The following is a 19,073-nucleotide window of genomic DNA, read 5'->3' as shown; positions in this document are numbered from 1 at the left end:
ATTCTCAACCGCAAAAGCAGTTTTAACGGCTCGCGATTTGAAATTCGAAATTTCGAATTTTATCTCCTAAAATTATAAAATCAACGGGCCCCGTGAGGCGCCAGCCGTTACCTTCATCATCACACGCGTCCACATCAGATCGTAGATCCCATCCGCTCCGAAGTCCGCTGACTAAGTCCACTGTGGCGAACAATATTCTAACACGTGGATAATGTTCAGGACATGCGCGCATAAGAACGCGAGTAGGGGAGATTCCGTCGTTAAGGCGCGTGTGGCAGAATTTGAGTTTGCCTTGTGGGTATTCCTACAGTTTTCCCGCCCAAACAATTAACTCAAAAAAAAAAAAAAAAAAAAAGGGAAAAAAAAAGGAAAAAGAGGGAAATTGAATATAAAAGCCGGTGTCTGATTCATTGCTGCTTACGCAAGTGAAGGAAAGAAGAAGAATTTCGAGAAATCAATCGATTCATCGATCGAATGGAGGAGCCACAATCTGCTCAATCTGCCCAGTCTGGTAAATTCAAAATCTTTGTGGGGTTTGTTTTGTGGATTTTATGAAAATTGTTGTGAAATTGGGGTGTGGGTGCTGGTTGTTTCAGGAAAGCTTCTTCGGTATGCTCTCCGTTCGGGGACTAAATCGAAGGAGGAGAAGCCGCCGGTGGCGGCCACTGAACCCTCCTCTAACAATTCTGCCACCAAGAGGTATGATTTGACGATGGCGATGTGATAGGGCTGATGTTTTATATGATTCCACTTGCAATTTGAATCTGGTGATGGGGATGGTTTCGAGTACATGTTTCGAGGATAGCAGTAAGCAAAGCCATTTAATTGATCAAATTGGGGTGAAAAATCAAATATTGGAGGAAATTTTAGACATGTAAGGTGTCCCCAATTCACAAAAATTGAAAATTTTGATGGTATATTAGCAAATGTTAATTGATTTTAGGGAAACAGAATCAAACTTTTGTTGCGGATAATTGGTGGTACTGCTTGAGCAATGCTGAGTTTGTACTGTGTTTTGCAATCTTTGGCAGTCTATATCTGCTAATTGCTGATAGGTTTTGTCACTTGAGAATAGAGTTACGCGTTACGTTTTTCGGGTTTTGGGGTTACAAAAGTCACCTGTTAAGCTATAGATTAGTCCCAATTCCCTTGTGATTTTTCACCCTGGTTGTGTATTTTCTGCATAAGCAGACTGGTTTTGCTTAGAAACACACGACCGATAATTGGTTGAGGTTTATGTGGGATGTTAACTATGTTTTAGGGGAAGGCCTGCATCAAATATGAGTAAAAGTGTGGGGGTTCTTGATCTCTCTGGCAAGGACAAGCCTGCCAAGCCGACCCGAAGGTTTTCCATTCCTTCCAAGCCGCCCACTACTCCAGCTCCGAAAATTGGTGGCAACATCACTGTGATTTCCGAGGCTAGATCAAGGAGGTCTGTGAGAAGTGACTCCCCTGCTTCTTCTGATGTTTCTAGACCAACAAGCCGGAAGAAGTTCAATGTTCTGGCCTCACCATCTTACTGGCTGCAGCAGATTAAGCTGTCTGAGGCTGCTGGCAAGCACTCGATTTCACTCGGGTTTTTCAAACTAGCCTTGGAGGCTGAATGTGAGGTACAACTTGTGTGTCCCATTGTTTCAATTTCCCATTTCACCTGCTTTTGTGGTTGAACATTTGACTTCTTATCCACTATAAATTACATGTCAATGGGAGATGAACTGACTTTGTCGTCGTTTTCAAAAATTTTCAGTCTCTTCAACTGCGTTATGAGCTCAAATCTTATGTTGATCGCTACGAGCTTAGTGACCTTGAAGACCCTCTGAAGGAATTACTGGAGAGCAAAAGCGTTGCAGTAAATGAGCAGGCTCAGGTCTCCGAAACCTGTTCTCAGGTGCCGGAAGAGGGGACCCGATCTTCTGATGATGATGCCAAGAGCTGCTCTTCTACAATGGCAAGTGGGAAACTGAAACCCAAGTCATTGAACATTAAAGCTGCTCAAGTTTCTCCAGAGAAGGCCACAGCCAAGAAGGAGATTGCCTCGAAAAGCACTCCGGCAGCCAGGACCAGGTCATCTTCGGTGAAGAATACTTCGAATTCAGGACCTGTATCTGACAATGGAGCTCGCGTGTCTACTGTGAAGAAACCCCAGAAGCCAAATGTGCAAGATTCTAACAAAGTAAAGGACAGGAAGAAGAAGCAGGGGAATCAAACTGCTTGTGAACAAGGTTAGTGCGTCGAGTGTGTCCTAGGTGTAATCATCTTTCCTTGTTACTTTGGTGTGCATTATTTGATGGTTCAACGTTGCCGCAGACTCAATTAACCCTGCCGCAGAAGGACTTCAGGAGAACAAAGAAAACCAGGTGAATTTAATTTTGTTTGTTCACTATGATTTCGCATAATCAGTTAGCCTTGTTTGTTACACTACGATTTGATTTGCTCTAAACTCTTCTGAAATGAATCGGCTTCTTGAGGTTTAGAGAAATCTTATTTGATCAACACTGACAGTATCTTTATCTGTCTGCTGTAGGATGCTCCCTCGACGGAAGCTATCAATGTGACTGAAGTGTAAACATACAGAAAATGTTGATGCCTGTTCTCATGTTCTTGTTGGGTTTGTCTTCATTTTGTTCATTGTGAGGGTTTCCTGTGTAAAGATTTCGGATCGGAGGCTCAAAGTTTTTTGGTCTATAAGCTAAACAGTAGTATTTGTCTGCGGTTGGATTAAAACCGGGCTTTGTTTGGTTATTGTGATACAGTTTGCTGGTGATGTCTTGTGCTGAACCAAAGTATTTGTTGGTCAAGTCTGTACTATTTTCTGGCATATTCTTATATTTTTTAGCTTAGGTATAGCTTGTGATTTCTTTTTATCCGAGCGTTTGCGATTTTTTCTTTTCTTTTCTGCAGTATAGTAACCTGTGATTTATGTTCTGGATTGAATTGCAAATCAGAATGTCATGATTCAAAATAAATAATTCATGTTTCAAGCCATGCTAGGCATAAACCAGACCGGACGCGGCCAAACATACATGAATCCACTCAATTCACATCCGAGCGGCTCAATTTTTCTGTCTTCCATGCTAAATACTCCCGAATCGTGGCCAACCATCAAGCTATCTTCCATGTCCACACTATCGTCAGTGAAATAGATACAGTTGGGTTTTATTAGCCCCTTGAAATCTTGAGCTTTAATGGCGGTAGTGTGGTTATGCCCCACGAAAATTGTCCACTCCCCTAAGACATTGATGGGTTCCCATTCGCTATCAAACTGATCATACCTGTAAGCCTCAAAGTCGTAAGTCTCATGGCCGTAACGAGGGTTGTCCTGCACAAATCTTATCAGCATCACGAGCTCTCCGCCAATGCCGACAAGATAGACTTTGCCTCCTTTGAAGGTAAAAGGGGGAGCGATTTCATCAACGCTCGGCGAAAAACAGCCATCGTCATCAAGATTGCACGAAACGAGCTTTCCAATCTCAGTAGTGGCAAGCAACTCCTCCCCGTTAAACAAAATAATGTCTTCATAGTTATTCCCCGCATCTTGTAGCACTGTCCATGTCTTGTCCCTCGCTTTGTAGCATATGAGCCTTCGCTTCTCTCCGAAAATCGCCAACACTTTGTAATCAAACGGATCGCGAGAAGGGTCTGAGGATAGCACAGCTTTGTGAAGAACACGTGAAGGGTCTTGATCGTAAAACGGAGAGGAGGAGAGCTGTGGGAGAGCGATTTGGGCGCGGTTGAGAGGGTTGAGGAGGGTGACCAACGACGTGGTTTCATCACGCAAGATTAGCCACCCCGATGACGAGCCACATACAGTCTTTTCGAAAGCCTCGGGCAGTTCGAGACAGTGGGTTTGGTGGGTGTAAAGGCTGAAGAAACACTTCAGGTTTTGGTTTTCGTAAGCTTCAGCGCCGTCATGAACGTCGTGGTGGTGGTGACGGTGGTGGTCGGGAAGCATGAGCCATGGGAAGTCGAGAGGGAGAGGATTGTGGGCAAGGTCGACCAACATGTTGGGTAGTGAACGAATATTAGGGTTCGATTTCTGGAGATGACAAAGCTACGTACAAGCTAGGTAATGGAAGTTCTGAATAATGATGGAACGAGTCTGAAGATATATACACACACACAGTGGAGTTCCCAAATAGCTTGGACCAGGAGGGTAAGTGACCGCTTTATTAAGTTTTGATTACTTGTTTGGGAAGTTCATCATATATAAACAGTACAACTTAGGGCTGAAGTTTGGAAAGTCCAAAATATACTTTTATAGTGAATCGTAGATTTTTACAATATAGTCCAAAACATTCTTTGTAATTATAGAACGACATAAAAAGATTTTTACAATCAATAATTGACTAGAGCAGGTGCATAGGAGAGGTTTTTTAGATTTGAATAAATAGTTTCGTTTTTTTTAAAAACAAATCACAACTTATATTAAATAATTTCACTTCTAATTGTATCGAGATTTTTTTTGTATAAAAACCCTACATCTATTGATTGCACTGTCCCACATCAGATTACGCGGGCACAATGGACCGGTGGACCGCAACCGGTCTTTTTAAAACTCTTTAACTTTTTCGTACACTCTAGCTATTGAACTGTTTTTTGTATAATATTTATACTTTCAAAGTACAACGTAAAAAATTTGAAAATTTGTGTCCTCTGTTAAAATCACGTAAACTTAAAGGTGGAGGAAAGGGATCCTCTCCGGATCCCTTCCACCAAATTCATCCAATCATCTAATTCGGATCTTTGACATTTGATCCAACAGCTAAAGTTATTATCACTTTTAAAAGAACCCCCTGTTTTTAGCCGTTTGATCAAATTTCAAAAACCCGAATCGATTGATTGGGTGAATTTGGTGAAAGAAATCTGCAGAGGATCTCTTTCCAAAGGTGGAGGGTGTAAAAATGCACTTAATTCAAAAAATAAAAATAAAACAAAGAAAACTTGGACATCCGTCAACTGAGACCAAATTTTTACTGATTATATGAGAAATTAAATTTTCTAAACATAGTTAAAACTTAATTAACCTAGCTAATTAATTTTCTTTTCTTTCTTTCTTCTGTTTATAAATTAATTTTCTTTTAGTCGCTTCTTAATTTCTTCTGAATCATGATATTCTCTTCTGCAAACCAATCCCCAACCCAAATCACAGACTATGATGCAGAGGGGAAAAAAAAAAATTCACAAACGCTTCGGATAAAAATAAATGACAAACTTTGCTTGAGCTAAAAGATAAACGACTATGCCAGGCAAAGCTAACGCTTCATTTTCGTGTATGACAGATGATTCCGAAACTCTTTGAATTGGAATTGGAATGCTTGTTTCCAATCCGACCCAACCAAGAAAAATAATTGCTGGTATTGCAGTAAACCGCTATTTTTTCATTTCAAATTCCGACCCAAGTTCATAACAAACCAATGCAAATGATACACAACACTATATTACATGAGCTTTACCAGTGGCAACTAGCAAGACATATTCTTAAAAGACAAAGCAAGTCCTAAGCGTCGTGATTAGGGAAGAAAACATTGAAAATACAGGATAAATGTTGATAAGTTTGCACAAAGATGCTCAGAGTAACAATGCTACTCATAAGATACCTTCGAACAAATTCAGACTGTCCTACAAGCTCTCCCATGATGGGGTTAGTCTGCTGTCCAACTCTGTTCCACGATTTCCCTCACTCTTCGGTTGTACTCACGCTTGTTCTCGCTAAACATGCGAGCAGCTTCTGAATTTGCAGGAGAGTTTGGGTTCGGATCACATAGTAGCGACTGCAATAAGCATATGCAAACAGTTAGGATCTTCCCAACGTATACACCGCTGTTTATATTTGTAGGGTACTACTATATCCTTCCTTGAGACACTAAGGTGCAGAAACAAAATTTTAACATCCCAAAGACGATCTCATTTTAGTTATAAGCTATATAGATGCTTCTTGCCACACGTATACCTGGCTACGTGCTTTTTGAATTCATAAATATAACCAAGGAAACAACAATGCTATGCACACAATCAAACATACCTGGATAGACGTGAGGATAGCTGCCACGTCATATATAGGACTCCATTGATTCTGTAAAATGTCCAAACAAATACTTCCATCCGCGTAAACTGACCAAATTTGAAAGAAAATTTGAATTTAGAAACCACAGGAGAAATGTTTAACAATTAACACAAAGCAAATGCTCATATCAAATATATGTGTGCTCCAACTTACTATTTGGATGAAACATTCTAGAAACAAATCGGACTGTTGGTGGTTTGTTCGGATAATCCTCGGTAAACTGAAGAGTCAACTTAAACGTGCCTGTATAGCTCCAAGCAAAGTTATTTAATGTATATATCAACATAATTAAGCTTATTTAACAGAAATATGCATACAATTGTCACGTCAATGAGAAAAACAGCACAACTACACAAACAAAGGAGGAAATTTATTAGTTATAATTGGAAAGTAAAAAATTTTAAGAACTTGGTGAAATAAATAATACATCCGACTGCGATCTAAATAATTCATCATGATGAAAGTATAAACTCATTAAAATCAAAAGAAACAGAAATAGTGATTCTACGCTATTTAACTAGAGCATAACATAAGTTCTGTACAGGCTGTTTGTCTCCAACCCTGAATATAAAATGGTGAATAAAATATCCCATAAGAACATAATCAAAAGTTCAGTGCAAGGATTAACTGACCTCCATCCCAAGGAGTATCATCCGGACTGCAATCCAAACCAGACAAGAAACGAGAAATTGCTTATCCAACCGTACTTAAACATACCGAAAAAAATGAAATATTAATGTTGCGTAATAGAAGAGAAAACAACAGTAGATTTCTTATACTCATTGCAATTTTCCAACTTACCCAAATATAACAGCATTCCACAGCATTATATTGTTATCATGGGGAGCCCCACTAATCCCTGCAGGCGGGTCCTGTTGCAGCCTCTTGAAGTCTCTCATCAGCCTCTTCCTTGCAGGAGTCGACATCGCTAATTTGCTACCACCTCTATATCATCAACCCATTTTAATAAACCGTATTTTAGATTAACTATGCATTGAATGAAACCAATTTCATCTTGTTTTCCAATGCAACATCAAAAACCACTTTTCTACACCACATTGCACACAACAGATATTGGGGCAACTCAATTTGCGCAACGGAAACACATAATTACCAATACAAATACTTTTAATTACGCCGTAGATAGCTCAGCTGAGCTAAGCACAGACATATTAAAATCTCAAGACCTGAAATCAAGCTCAAAAACTGGAAATTTCACTTCAATTAAGCAGCTTTTCAGATGTTTATAAATATGCATGACAACGTAAAGAAGCATCCTTTCTTCACTAATTCAACACCAACAAAAACGCCGTAAATTCATATTCAGATTACAAATACTCAGGGTACCAAAAAGCCAATAAAGCTAGACAATTTGACCCCAATCCAACACAAAAATTGAATTTTTCTGTTTATACATGCGCTACCGCCTAAAATATCAATCGATTTTAACAGTAAAATGGAAAATAAATTAAAACAACAGAGATTGAACACAATTTGGGGAAAATTAGAGGAAGATTATCTCACCTGGAGCTCCGAATCTCCGAGAGGTCCCGATCCGAGCAGGCTCCGAATTGGGTCGCTGAAGATGGTAATCAAAGAAGGGGTTTCCGAGGTGGGTTTGATCAGATCGAAGCCGAAGCCATTAGGTTTGGTGGGGAGAGGAACACAGAGCCACTGTGAGGGAGAGAGAGGGTGGAGTTTTGTTTTGTAATTTAGCTTTATTATATCAATATCAAGTGTAAGAATTTGGGAATTTTGTGGTGCGGTTGGGGTCGGTCTACTCAGCACCGTCCCTACATGCTAGCTGCCCTTCCGTTTCTTTGTCAGCTTTTCTCCTAAAAATGTGAAGGGAGGAATATTGTCTCTACCCTTTTTCTTTTTAATTTTTGTGGTGTTTCTATTTCTTTGAGAGGCTCAAGAGCTACCATTCTCATATCATAATCCATCTTTGGGTTGTCATATGATTTGACTGTAATTATCAAACCTTGCATTCGAGTCAGAGGAGCATTTGTTCTTGCACGTAAAGTTCTGAGTTTGAATTTTGATAATGATACTAGTGTATGGACAATTGTCAATCGTTAATGCATATGAAGTTCATTGTAAAATAAGATAAATTTTAACAGTATAACATTAACGGTAGCATTGACACATGATTATATGAATAACTTATTAGAATTAACATAGAATCCGACATCATGTGATATGAGTCACAACCATCAAAACACAAATCATATTTCGCAACCATTATATATGGAGAACATACATATAGATGCTTCAGTTCATGATGATGTCATGATCAATACCAGCAACAAAGAACAATCCTCTCCCCAGAAAAAAGAAGAAGAAAAAAAGGCGCATACTAATAATGGGTCTTAGTTCAAAATTGAGCGTTATATCTGTGAGAACGTAGGCCAGTATATATAAAACACAATCCTATGAAACTAAAATCGTTTCCATAGTAAATTCAGTTTCTTGTTCTTTTAATCCTAGAACAACATGGATTAATAATCCATTCTTATCAAGTCTTTCTATCCAAACTTGAAACCAATAACCGATTCTCCATACTGATACTAATGCTTATTCTTACACAACATTCGTATTAAGGAAAGACAAGTATTAATTGACAATTCATTATCAAATATCATACTTGTACATAGACAACAGTCTCACCGACGTGCATGAGATTCATAGAACGACATTGCATTCATGAACCAGGAATACAATGTATGGTTTGCTCTTTACAAATTATAATCACACTGTATTCATGACACACCAACCATGTGTAGCTAAAAATGTTGTCATTTCCTCTTGCTCCTTCATTGTCTCCCTTACAAGTCACGAGCTAGCTGAAAAATGATGCATATCATATCAGGCAAAGAACTTACGGTGGGGCTTGGTTGGGTTTTAATTTCACCTTTAGCCAATCTGAAAATGTTGTCATTTCCTCTTGCTCCTTCATTGTCTCCCTTACAAGTCACGAGCTAGCTGAAAAAGGATGCAGATCATATCAAGCAAAGAACTTACGGTGGGGCTTGGTTGGGTTTTAATTTCACCTTTTCACCTCGTTTTCATTTCGCCACTTTCACATTAAGCGTCGTAGAGCGTTCATCTAACGTCACTGAAGAATATATCCATATAACCATTTTTGTAACTGTTATCGTCTCATGAAAAATCACTATCAATTCTTGTCCAAAAAAAAAAAAAGGTACACCAAAGTGATAGAGATGTATTTGGTCACGCAACACTTAATTAAAAATATCAAAGCTTATGTCAGCTAATCTCGTTGTCAATCCTTTTCACGTATATCCACGTTTAGGAGTAAAGACAATTTACAGCCATACCATCACCACTTTGTATCTTAAAAAAAACAAACTAATACACAAAAATTCAAACTCAGTTTAATTACCTTGTTTGAATTAATTAATTATTAACAAATTAATAAATATTATTATTCAATTCAAAAACTATAAACTCTTATGGCCTTTAGTATCGTCAGGTGATGTAGATCGATGCATTCTTGGGGGCACTTGAAAATGGGAATGAAGGTGGCAGAAACATTAGGCTCCCGAGCTGCGAATTCTCTGGAGTTGTTTTGTTCAAATAGCTTGATGCACATCCTGTTAAAGTGAGGAAGAAATCAGTACACTGTGAGCTATGACTTCACGGATTCACAAGGAATTTAGAGTAATTCCAGTACAAAGATGGAAGATGATGATGTAAGAGAGAAGAGAGAGGCAACAGACAATATGACTCTGCTATTTCATTCACACACATTCACCATAATATCTGCTAGAGAGAGTACGAATAAAATACTCACACTTCTAACGGTTATACACTTTTGGCAGTATTTAAAAGACATCAAAGACAATCTCAACCCTCCATCTTACACCCTATGAGATATAGACACTTGGCAACTTACTTACTTAAGACCTATGAGACTCAAATAAGAGAGATACAACCAAATCAACATCTAACTAATTATTCTAGCAATATGAGCTAGAACTACCACTGCCATATCAGATCACAATTTACACACCAACAGCTCCCTTTAAATTGTGAACGGACTTCACACCAAGTTCTCTGAGATAGGTGAATAGCTCCTTTGCTAATGCCTTTGTAAAGATATCAACAACTTGCTCCTTTGTAGGACAGTGAACCAAATCGATCACTCCTTGTTGCAATGCCTCTTTTATGAAGTGGTACCTTCTGTTTATATGCTTGGTTTTCTGATGAAAGATAGGATTCTTGGTGATAGCAATGGCTGAAGTATTGTCACAATTCATTGGTGTTGCAACATATTACACTTCACCAAAGTCTTCCAGAACAAATCTTAGCCAAGTAGCCTGTGTTGTTTCCTCAAATGTACTAATATACTCTGCTTTAGCTGTGGATAAGGCAACACATTGTTGTTTGACTAAAGCCCAAGAGAAAACTCCACCGCCAAAGGTAAAAGCATACCCAGATGTGCTTTTCATGTCTTCTTCTGAACCACTCCAATCACTGTCACCGAATCCTATCAAAATTGCTCATTTGCCTTTCTTGTACTCCAAGCCAAAATCAAGAGTCCCCTGAACATATCTTAGAATTCTCTTTCCTGTCCCATAATGCTTGTTAGTAGGACAATGCATAAACCTTGCTAACAAACATACAACATGCATTATGTCAGGTCTAATTGCTGTGAGATACAATAAACTCCCCACAATTTTTCTACACTGGGCTTCATCCGCAACTCCACTTTCATTTTCTTTCCTCAGTTTATCACTTGGTACAAGTTGAGTGCTAACGGGTTTACAATCCTGGAGTTTAAATTTCTTTAACAGAGATGAGGCATACTTTCTTTGATGTATGAAAATGCATTCTTCAGTTTGCATTACTCCCATACCAAAGAAATGATGTAGAAGTCTCATATCAGTCATTTCATATTTATGCATCATATCAGTTTTGAATTCATCCATTAACTCTTCATAGCTTCCAGTGTATATTATATCATCAACATAAATTGATACTATAATCATCTCTGAGTCTCCTCTACACTTGGTATACAATGTTGCCTCACTAGTGCTCTTTTTGAAACCACACAGTGTAAAGTATGAATTTATCTCTCCATACCAAGCCTATGTGTCTGTTTTAAACCATATAAGGCCTTGTGCAGTTTGTAAACCTTATCCTCCTCTCATTTCACAATGAACCCGTCTAGTTGATCTACATACACCTCCTCTTCTAGCACACCATTTAAGAAAGCTGATTTCACATCCAATTGAAATAGCTTCTACTTGTTCTTTGCAGCTAATCCAATCAGAGTTCTTATTGTGTCTAACCTAGCAACAGGTGCAAAGGTTTCATTATAATCTATCCCAAGCTTTTGTGCATAGCCTTTTGCAACAAGTCTAGCTTTGTTATTTTGAACTGAGCCATCTAAGTTCAACTTCCTTTTATACACCCATTTCACACCAATCACAGGCTTATCAAATGGTTTTCTTACCAATTCCCAAGTTTGATTCTTCTCAATCATGCCAAATTCATATTTCATTGCTTTCTTCTATGCTTCATTTTGTGTAGCTTCATTATAACACTCTGGTTCAATGATACACACATGACATCTCTCATAAATCTCACTCAAGTTTCTATATCTCAGTGGACTATGATCATACTAAGATGTAGAAATAGCACTGCTTGATTCACCATAGACAGTAGTTAGAGAGCCTTCAATTTGAAATTGCGAACCTCCAGATATAACATCTTCATCAACTTCATTCATTTCCAAAGATTCATTTGCAGAAAATGGAATGCACAATTCCTTGACTTTATGTTTCTCCCATTCCCATTTACCATTCTCATAAAAAAATCACATCCATTGAGAGTATCACATTCTATGTTTCAAGATTAAGCATTCTATACCCTTTCTCACAAGTGCCATATCCAATGAAGATACCAATGACACTAGTTTCTTCCAATTTATGTCTCAGATTTCCTGGAACAAGAGAATAACACACTGAGCCAAACATTCTCAGGTGTTTAATTCTAGGTTTTCTTCCACTAAACTTCTCAAAGGGTGTAATATTCTTCAATGCTTTTGTGGGGCATTTGTTTAGCAAATACATAGATGTGTTCATTGCTTCACCCCATAGATTTTATGGAAGACTTCTCATGCAACATATATGCATTTTGTCATCTCCACTATAGTTATGTTCTTCCTTTCTACAACTCAATTCTGTTGTGGAGAGTATGCAATAGTGAGCTGCCTCTCCAATCCCAAAGATTTATAGAACTTTTCAAATTTACTCAAAGTGAATTCTTCGCCCCTATATGTTCTTAATTTCTTCACAGAATAACCAATTTGAAGCTCTACCATAGCCTTAAACTTCTTGAACACATGGAAGACTTCTGACTTGTGTTTCAAGAAATAGATCCAGCACATCCTTGAGTAGTCATCAATGAATGTAATGAAGTATCTATTTCCACTCATTGTTGGTGTTTGCATAGGGCCACACATATTTGAGTGTATTAGCTCCAGTGGCATATTTGCTCTCCAAGTTGATTCTTTTGAAAAAGACTCCCTGTGATTCTTTCTCAATGCACATCATTGACAACACACCTTCACTGTCATGCATTATAGGTAATCCAAGAACCATATCATGTTCCTGCAACTGCTTCAGACTCCTATAATTTAGGTGTCCAAATCTTCTATGCCACATTGTAGCACATCGCTGCACGTTAGCCTTCAATACCAATTGATCATTAGATTTGAATACTAGTGGAAAGCACATGTTCCACTTTTGCTTCACACTGACCACCAAGTTTGTCAATGTCTTGTTGTCAAAGATATCCACCTTATAGTCACCAAACACAAGAAAATACCCATGTTTAGTCATTTGTCCAACACTGAGTAAATTCTCTGCAAGTCCAGGTACTAGCATGACTTCTTTTATGTACTTTTTCCCCTTCTCAGTGTCATTAACAAGAGTTCTTTTGCCTTTCACATCAATGAGAACCCATGTGCCAACTTGCACTTTTGCTTTAATACTTCTGTCAATGTCCACAAGTAGATCCTCTCTAGAGGTTATATGATTACTACATCCACTGTCTATATACCAGATGTCACTCACATTTTTCACTTCAGTTGTTTGCTTAACTAGGAAAAGATTTCTAGGTTCTTCCACTTTGTTTGCAAAGTTCCCTTGTTGAACATTCTTATTGAGATTGCAAACCCTGGCAATATGACCAAGTTTGTCATACTTGTGACATTTTACATTCGCTTTCAGCCAACACTCTCCATAGTGTAGCCTATCACAATATCTGCAAGCACCACCAATATTGCTAGTTTCATTCCTTACACCTGGAGGACTTGTTATTCCATTGCTTCCCTTTGAACTTGAAATTCTTCTGAAATTTTGTTTCACTAGCGTTGGTATTTTTGATTACCAATTTTACTATTCTTAGGTGAAATATCTAGACTAGCAAATGCACGCTCAGTACTACTTTCTCCATGTCTAGTTAACCTCGGTTCATACCCTTTTAATATGGCAACCATATCTTGTGCATCAATCACATCAATATCTTTAGTATTTTCTATAACGGAAGTTATACTATCATATATTTTGGGTAAACTGATCAACAACTTTTGTATAATTATCTGATTACTAAGATCTTCACCATAACTTTTCATCTGTGTCAAATTCAGTCTCGACTCCATTGTAGCACGATATTGTCCGCCTTGGGCCCTGGCCACGCCCTCACGGTTTTGTTTCTGGGAACTTACACGAGAACTTCCCAGTGAGTCACTCATCCTAGGATTGCTTTCGCCCAAACTCACTTAACTTCGGAGTTCGATGGAATCCGAAGCTAGTGAGTTCCCAAAAGGACTCGTGCTATAGGAGGTAGGCATGTACATATAAGACACATCACTCATTCTCCTTTGGTTGATATGAGATGTTACAATCTAATTTATCAAATCAAACAACCTAGCCAGATATACAGCTAGAGATTCATTTTCACCCATACGAGTATACACAAAGTCACGAAGAAGACCCTGTAATTTCATAGATTGTACTTGTTTGTCTCCTACGAACTTTTGCTTCCGAACATCTTATGATGCTTTTGCAGTTTTCAAAGTTGCAATGCATGGAAAAATTTGATCCAATACGACTCCTTAAATGATTCTAAAAGCCTTTGCATCCTTGACCAGATTTTCACGATGTAGCTTCATCTCCGCCTCTGTTATCTCTTCCTTCGCCTTCTCTGGAAAAGAAAAACTCGTCTCAACAATACTCCATAACTCATGAGATCGAAAAATTGTTTTCATTCAAATTTTCCAGCAATTGAAGTTATAAATATAGGAGCACGAAGCTCCCCTCCACCAAACCTAGCCATGTTAGACTAAGATCACACCTCTCGCTCTCACTGATTTCCTTACAATGAGATGTTGCGAGAATGAACACTCACATAATTAACACCCAGAGTTTTCAAACCGAACCTGGCTCTGAGGCCATGTTAGAGTGAGGAAGAAATTAGTACACTGTGAGCTATGACTTCACAGATTCACAAGGAATTTAGAGTAATTCCAGTACAAAGATGGAAGATGATGTGAGAGAGAAGAGAGAGGCAATAGAGAATATGACTCTGCTATTTCATTCACACACATTCACCATAATATCCACTAGAGAGAGAGAGTAAGAATAAACTACTCACACTTCTAACGGTTATACACTTTTGGCAGTATTCAAAATACATCATAGACAATCTCAACCCTCCATCTTACACCCTATGAGATGTAGACACTTGGCACCTTACTTACTTAAGACCTATGAGACTCAAATAAGAAAGATACAACCAAATCAACATTTAACTAATTATTCTAGCAATATGAGCTAGAACTACACTACCATATCATATCACAATTTACACACTAACACATCCAATGCTACTGTTTATTCCCTATCTGTGACTGAAGGAATGGAGAAAGAGTAGCAGTACTGTTGTTGCCAATGATTGATGTAAGGGCGGTGGCTAAGGCGGATTGGAAGCTAGGGTCAGCTGTGATTTCCTCGGTTGCAGCTGCAATAGAGTCTGGTTGAAACTGATGCGGAACTCCTTGAGGGGGATTAGGGTTAGGGTTAATATTCTTCTGCATGCAGTTTTGGTACATGCTGTTTTGCAGGGGCTGCTGCCTGATTCCAAGACTACTTAGTGGTGCAATTTGATTCTTGTTACTGATATTGTCTGGAGGTAACTCAGGTAAGTGGGTCCTCCAAGATATGTTCGTGTTCGACTCAGAATTTGATCCAAAGTTGAGGCTGGTGGAAGGGTAAAGTTGACGGGAAGAACTTGATGAAGAAGAGAATTTGTTGAAATGGGACAAGGAATTGGATGTTGATGAAGGGTTTGAAGTGAGGTCGAAGGTGATTGTTGGGAGAGAAGATGAGAGTGAAGAGTTGGGTTTGTAGAATCTGGATTTTGAGTTGTCAGAAAGGTAGAAATTGTAACCATGAAGATCGTGCGCAGCGATTGTTGATGGGTTCAGGCTGCCAGAGATTGAAGATGATGAACCGGATAATAGCATGGAAGCAGCTGCAGAGGTAGTGGAAGCCATAGCTGTGGCTGACATTGGAAGTGGGTGATTGTGTGTTCCTTCATAGGTGGTGATTAAGATGGACATGTCCTCTGCAAACCTTTGTACCTAAATTAATTGCAAATCAAAAAATTAGCGTACAAAATAGTTTTAGATACCATATAGTGTATCGTATTATGTGACAGGTGATGTGTCACTCACCGACATAGTGAGGTGCATGCATTTACCTGTTTTCTTACTGGACACGAAGGTGCAATGGTGCAACGGTAGTAAGCACGAGGCCATGGATTTCCTTTTGCAATCTTTTGCCCATATTTCCTCCATTGGCATCCATCATTCATCTGTGTCCAAGTAAAATTATACTTTAGTAAATAAAATCTCATGGTTACAATTAACCAATCTTTAGTAAATTCCATTTTTAATTGCATGCATTTAAACTACTTAATATCACTAATATGTGCGTAAACTAACCGTTGGGGTGTCACATCTAGCTCTCACTGAAACCCTAGCTTTCTTGGCTGGGCCTGTTGCGCAACTTCATCTTCTATAGCACTTGATCTCATTGTCTTGAGAACCTTTTTTGGTGGCCAAGTCTTACGAGCTTCTTCATTGGGCACTTCTTCAAGGCTGCTTCCAGGGCTTGGATTTGCCAAGGGAACTTGATCAGTTGTAGCACTTGACTTATCTGCTTCATATTTGCAGTCTAGCCCCAAAGACAAGCTTTCTCCATCTGACTCGTTTTCTACTTTCCCTTGACTAGTGCTAGGGTTTTTATCATTCTTTTGGTTCCATTTTGGTTTTCCAGAAAATGATCCGAGGCTGAGTGACACAAGCTCGGATTCCTCGTCTTGGTTATATTTCTTAATAGTACTTGGAATTGCAATGTCCTTGGACTTGTTTGCTTTTTGTTGAATGTCATAGAACTGCATTTGAAGTGTCTGGTAGTCCTCCGTTATCCGATCCAGGTACTTCTTCAGCCTTTGGTTTTCTTCTCTAACTTTACCAATTTCCGCTCTAGCAGATTCAAGCTGATAATCCTATGAAATATTTGAGAAATAAACTCAGAAAAATTAGTTCTCTCTAGCCCTTGGTTTTCTTCATATATAAGTATGTATGTGTGTGTGCGCGCGCGCGTGCACGTGTGTGATAATAAACAAAGTGAACATAAGTACCTGTTCCTTTAGACTTGATGAAGTAGATGCCACTGAATGATCAGGTTCCGCCGAGGACCCCTTTATATTACTTGTGGTTGACATCTGTTCAATTAGTATCATACATATATAGTTATAAAAATTCATTGAAAGATTGAAGAATAATCAAACCTGCAGTGTTACATGTTAAATTATAAGAGTTAATAATGATCAACCGGACACCATTGCATTTTTTTTTTTTTTGTTACATGAATTTAGCCACCACTAGGCTAACCCTATTAACACCGTTGCTTGGTCCTTATTAAATGATCATTCCTAATCTGAATCAAAGGTCTTATACTTAAAACAAAAGCATACAACTCTAGGCAGCCATAAGTCATACATCCCTGTCTTCAAACCGCTAGCTAGATGGCCAAATTAGCTCTGGTTTAGGCACCACCCCATTTCAATACTTCACTATCTTTGTTAAATAATGAAAGCAAATTGTGGATGTTGATTGATGGTAAATGTACCTTAAATTCATGGACTTCTAATAATGAAAAATATGTATCTGCTCACGATTTAATTACCTTTCAAATATAGTTAATCAAGTTGCGCATGCATGTAAATCCAATAACTTGGGGAGAAGATTCAGATCAGTGAGAGATGGATTTAAATCCCATGGATATGATGAAAGATATTTATCCACGTTTTATTTACGTGAAATTCAAAAGAACTATATAAAAAATATAATACAAGAAATCATGCTAATATTAGAAAGCCTATTGATTTCTTTGGCCAAAAAAAAAAAAAAAAAAAAAAAATTGATTTCAAGAAATTAAAAGGGATAATATTTCCTTCAAGTTCAAAGGTACTTAACATATATAAAGTTAAAATCCATAACAAATATTGGCCATTTAGAACCCTTGTTATAGATCAAAACTCATACCAAAATTTTTTTCTATGTGTAGAAATAAGATAAAAATAGATTGTAATCTTCAAAAATTGCATAAATTCTCCCAAATCACAAGCTCAATCTCCACACACACACACACACACACACACACACACACACACACACACTCACACACATGTATAACATATATATACAAGATTTCTTGAATTTCTGATAGATTTGGAAAGAAAACAGAAACAAACTTTAGATGCAATATTATTATTATTATTATTATTATTTTCACTTACAATGTCTTCTTTGTAACCAGCTTCTTGATCATCAGCGCTACTAATAGATTCAAGTACTACTCTTTTCTCTTCCATCTCTGATCCTCCACGGCTATTAGACTTTCCCGAAGCAGCCTCCATTGTTTTCTTCAGTTTTCTCTCCTTTTTCTAGGGCCTCCTCAATCTCTACTCTGCTTATATAGACAGCGTGCAGTTTCACTCAACCCTTTAAAAGTTTGAAATTGTTAAACTCATATATCAGATGAGATAGCTTATATAACTATTATAAAATAAGCTCATAATTTAAATGACCACGGCACACAAAATGTGAACTGCACCCGTTCTCCAATTGCAGCAAAAGAAATACATACTACAACGATATATTTACGCTTACATTAAAATTTGGACTATGCTATATGTCGAGTCAGTTATAATTTGATACCCGTTTTCTCATCACATACGAGAGTGGAACCAAAAACCTCTTTACTTAAAAGTCGAGATGAATATTACTAAATTGTTGTGCTAAGTAATATTATAAACAATTTCATTATAATCTCGTTAAAAAGGAAGAAAACAAAGAAGGAGAATTCAACGTCAATGTTTGAGATAACATGCAAGGAGAGACAAAGGGTAATGCTAAGGAGATTAAGGTTGTAGACTAAATTTGCAAACTAAATAACGTGTCACCACTAAGAAATAAATACGTTAATCAATACTGAAGTAATAATTAAATAATCAACTTTCATGTCATTTAATTTACCAATTTAATCTTGAGAGTTTTAACGAAAAACCCACGGTACTGTTCACTTTAATGAAAAACCATATCTTTACACTAAAAAGTCAATCCTAGTACTATTCATTTTACCCTTTATTTTGTCCTTATCATTAAAACTTAAAGTTTTCAAGTCATTTTCATTAATTTTTCTTTTAATCTTCCTAGCATTGCCTATAGACAAAACTTTGAATAGTTTGAAGGCTTTGAAGTTTCGTATGTTACAAAAGTCACATGGGGATCGGGTCATGGTCAAACCTTGTCTGCAGATTTATTTTCAGGGGTGGGGTATTAGGGTTTTGTATCCACTGAGAAAAGTTAAGATTTAGGTAAACTATGGGTGTTAATTGCAATTAT

General features: G+C 37.8%; 3 protein-coding genes and 1 pseudogene across 3 annotated transcripts; 1 reads left to right on the top strand and 3 right to left on the bottom strand.

The window, feature by feature from the left end:
• The first annotated feature begins 436 nt into the window (after positions 1-436).
• On the top strand, positions 437-2,953 carry LOC137713511 (uncharacterized). Its single transcript, XM_068452814.1, has 6 exons — positions 437-511; positions 597-699; positions 1,262-1,610; positions 1,748-2,222; positions 2,308-2,357; positions 2,525-2,953. Exons 1-6 carry the CDS (start codon positions 475-477, stop codon positions 2,564-2,566), a joined length of 1,056 nt encoding a protein of 351 aa, XP_068308915.1. The 5' UTR covers positions 437-474; the 3' UTR covers positions 2,567-2,953.
• Positions 2,954-2,975: 22 nt separating this feature from the next.
• Positions 2,976-4,103, bottom strand: LOC137713512 (F-box protein SKIP23-like). The gene has a single exon (XM_068452815.1). The coding sequence runs from the start codon at positions 4,001-4,003 to the stop codon at positions 2,978-2,980; it is 1,026 nt and encodes a 341-aa protein (XP_068308916.1). The 5' UTR covers positions 4,004-4,103; the 3' UTR covers positions 2,976-2,977.
• A 1,254-nt stretch (positions 4,104-5,357) lies between these two features.
• On the bottom strand, positions 5,358-7,727 carry LOC137712555 (ubiquitin-conjugating enzyme E2 2). The gene is made up of 6 exons (XM_068451635.1): positions 7,589-7,727; positions 6,866-7,007; positions 6,697-6,722; positions 6,218-6,307; positions 6,023-6,111; positions 5,358-5,771 (listed from the first exon to the last, which is right to left on the bottom strand). The coding sequence occupies exons 2-6, from the start codon at positions 6,988-6,990 to the stop codon at positions 5,643-5,645; spliced, it is 459 nt and encodes a 152-aa protein (XP_068307736.1). The 5' UTR covers positions 6,991-7,007; positions 7,589-7,727; the 3' UTR covers positions 5,358-5,642.
• A 6,977-nt stretch (positions 7,728-14,704) lies between these two features.
• Positions 14,705-16,896, bottom strand: LOC137711904 (WRKY transcription factor 72A-like; annotated as a pseudogene).
• Positions 16,897-19,073: the final 2,177 nt, after the last annotated feature.

The sequence above is a fragment of the Pyrus communis genome, chromosome 13 (genome assembly GCF_963583255.1).
Source record: "Pyrus communis chromosome 13, drPyrComm1.1, whole genome shotgun sequence".
Taxonomy (NCBI): Eukaryota; Viridiplantae; Streptophyta; class Magnoliopsida; order Rosales; family Rosaceae; genus Pyrus; species Pyrus communis.
Note: the sequence above shows the minus strand (reverse complement) of the source record. Positions and strands in the feature narration are given on the sequence as shown.

Coding starts and splice junctions, on each gene's coding strand:
- LOC137713511 (XM_068452814.1), top strand. CDS start 475: ATGGAGGAGCCACAATCTGCTCAATCTGCCCAGTCTG. Junction 1,611..1,747: donor CCTTGGAGGCTGAATGTGAG/GTACAACTTGTG, acceptor AAAAATTTTCAG/TCTCTTCAACTGCGTTATGA. Junction 2,223..2,307: donor TCAAACTGCTTGTGAACAAG/GTTAGTGCGTCG, acceptor ACGTTGCCGCAG/ACTCAATTAACCCTGCCGCA.
- LOC137713512 (XM_068452815.1), bottom strand. CDS start 4,003: ATGTTGGTCGACCTTGCCCACAATCCTCTCCCTCTCGACTTCCCATGG.
- LOC137712555 (XM_068451635.1), bottom strand. CDS start 6,990: ATGTCGACTCCTGCAAGGAAGAGGCTGATGAGAGACTTCAAGAGGCTG. Junction 6,723..6,865: donor TGGAATGCTGTTATATTTGG/GTAAGTTGGAAA, acceptor TTTGGATTGCAG/TCCGGATGATACTCCTTGGG. Junction 6,308..6,696: donor TGATACTCCTTGGGATGGAG/GTCAGTTAATCC, acceptor GGAGCTATACAG/GCACGTTTAAGTTGACTCTT.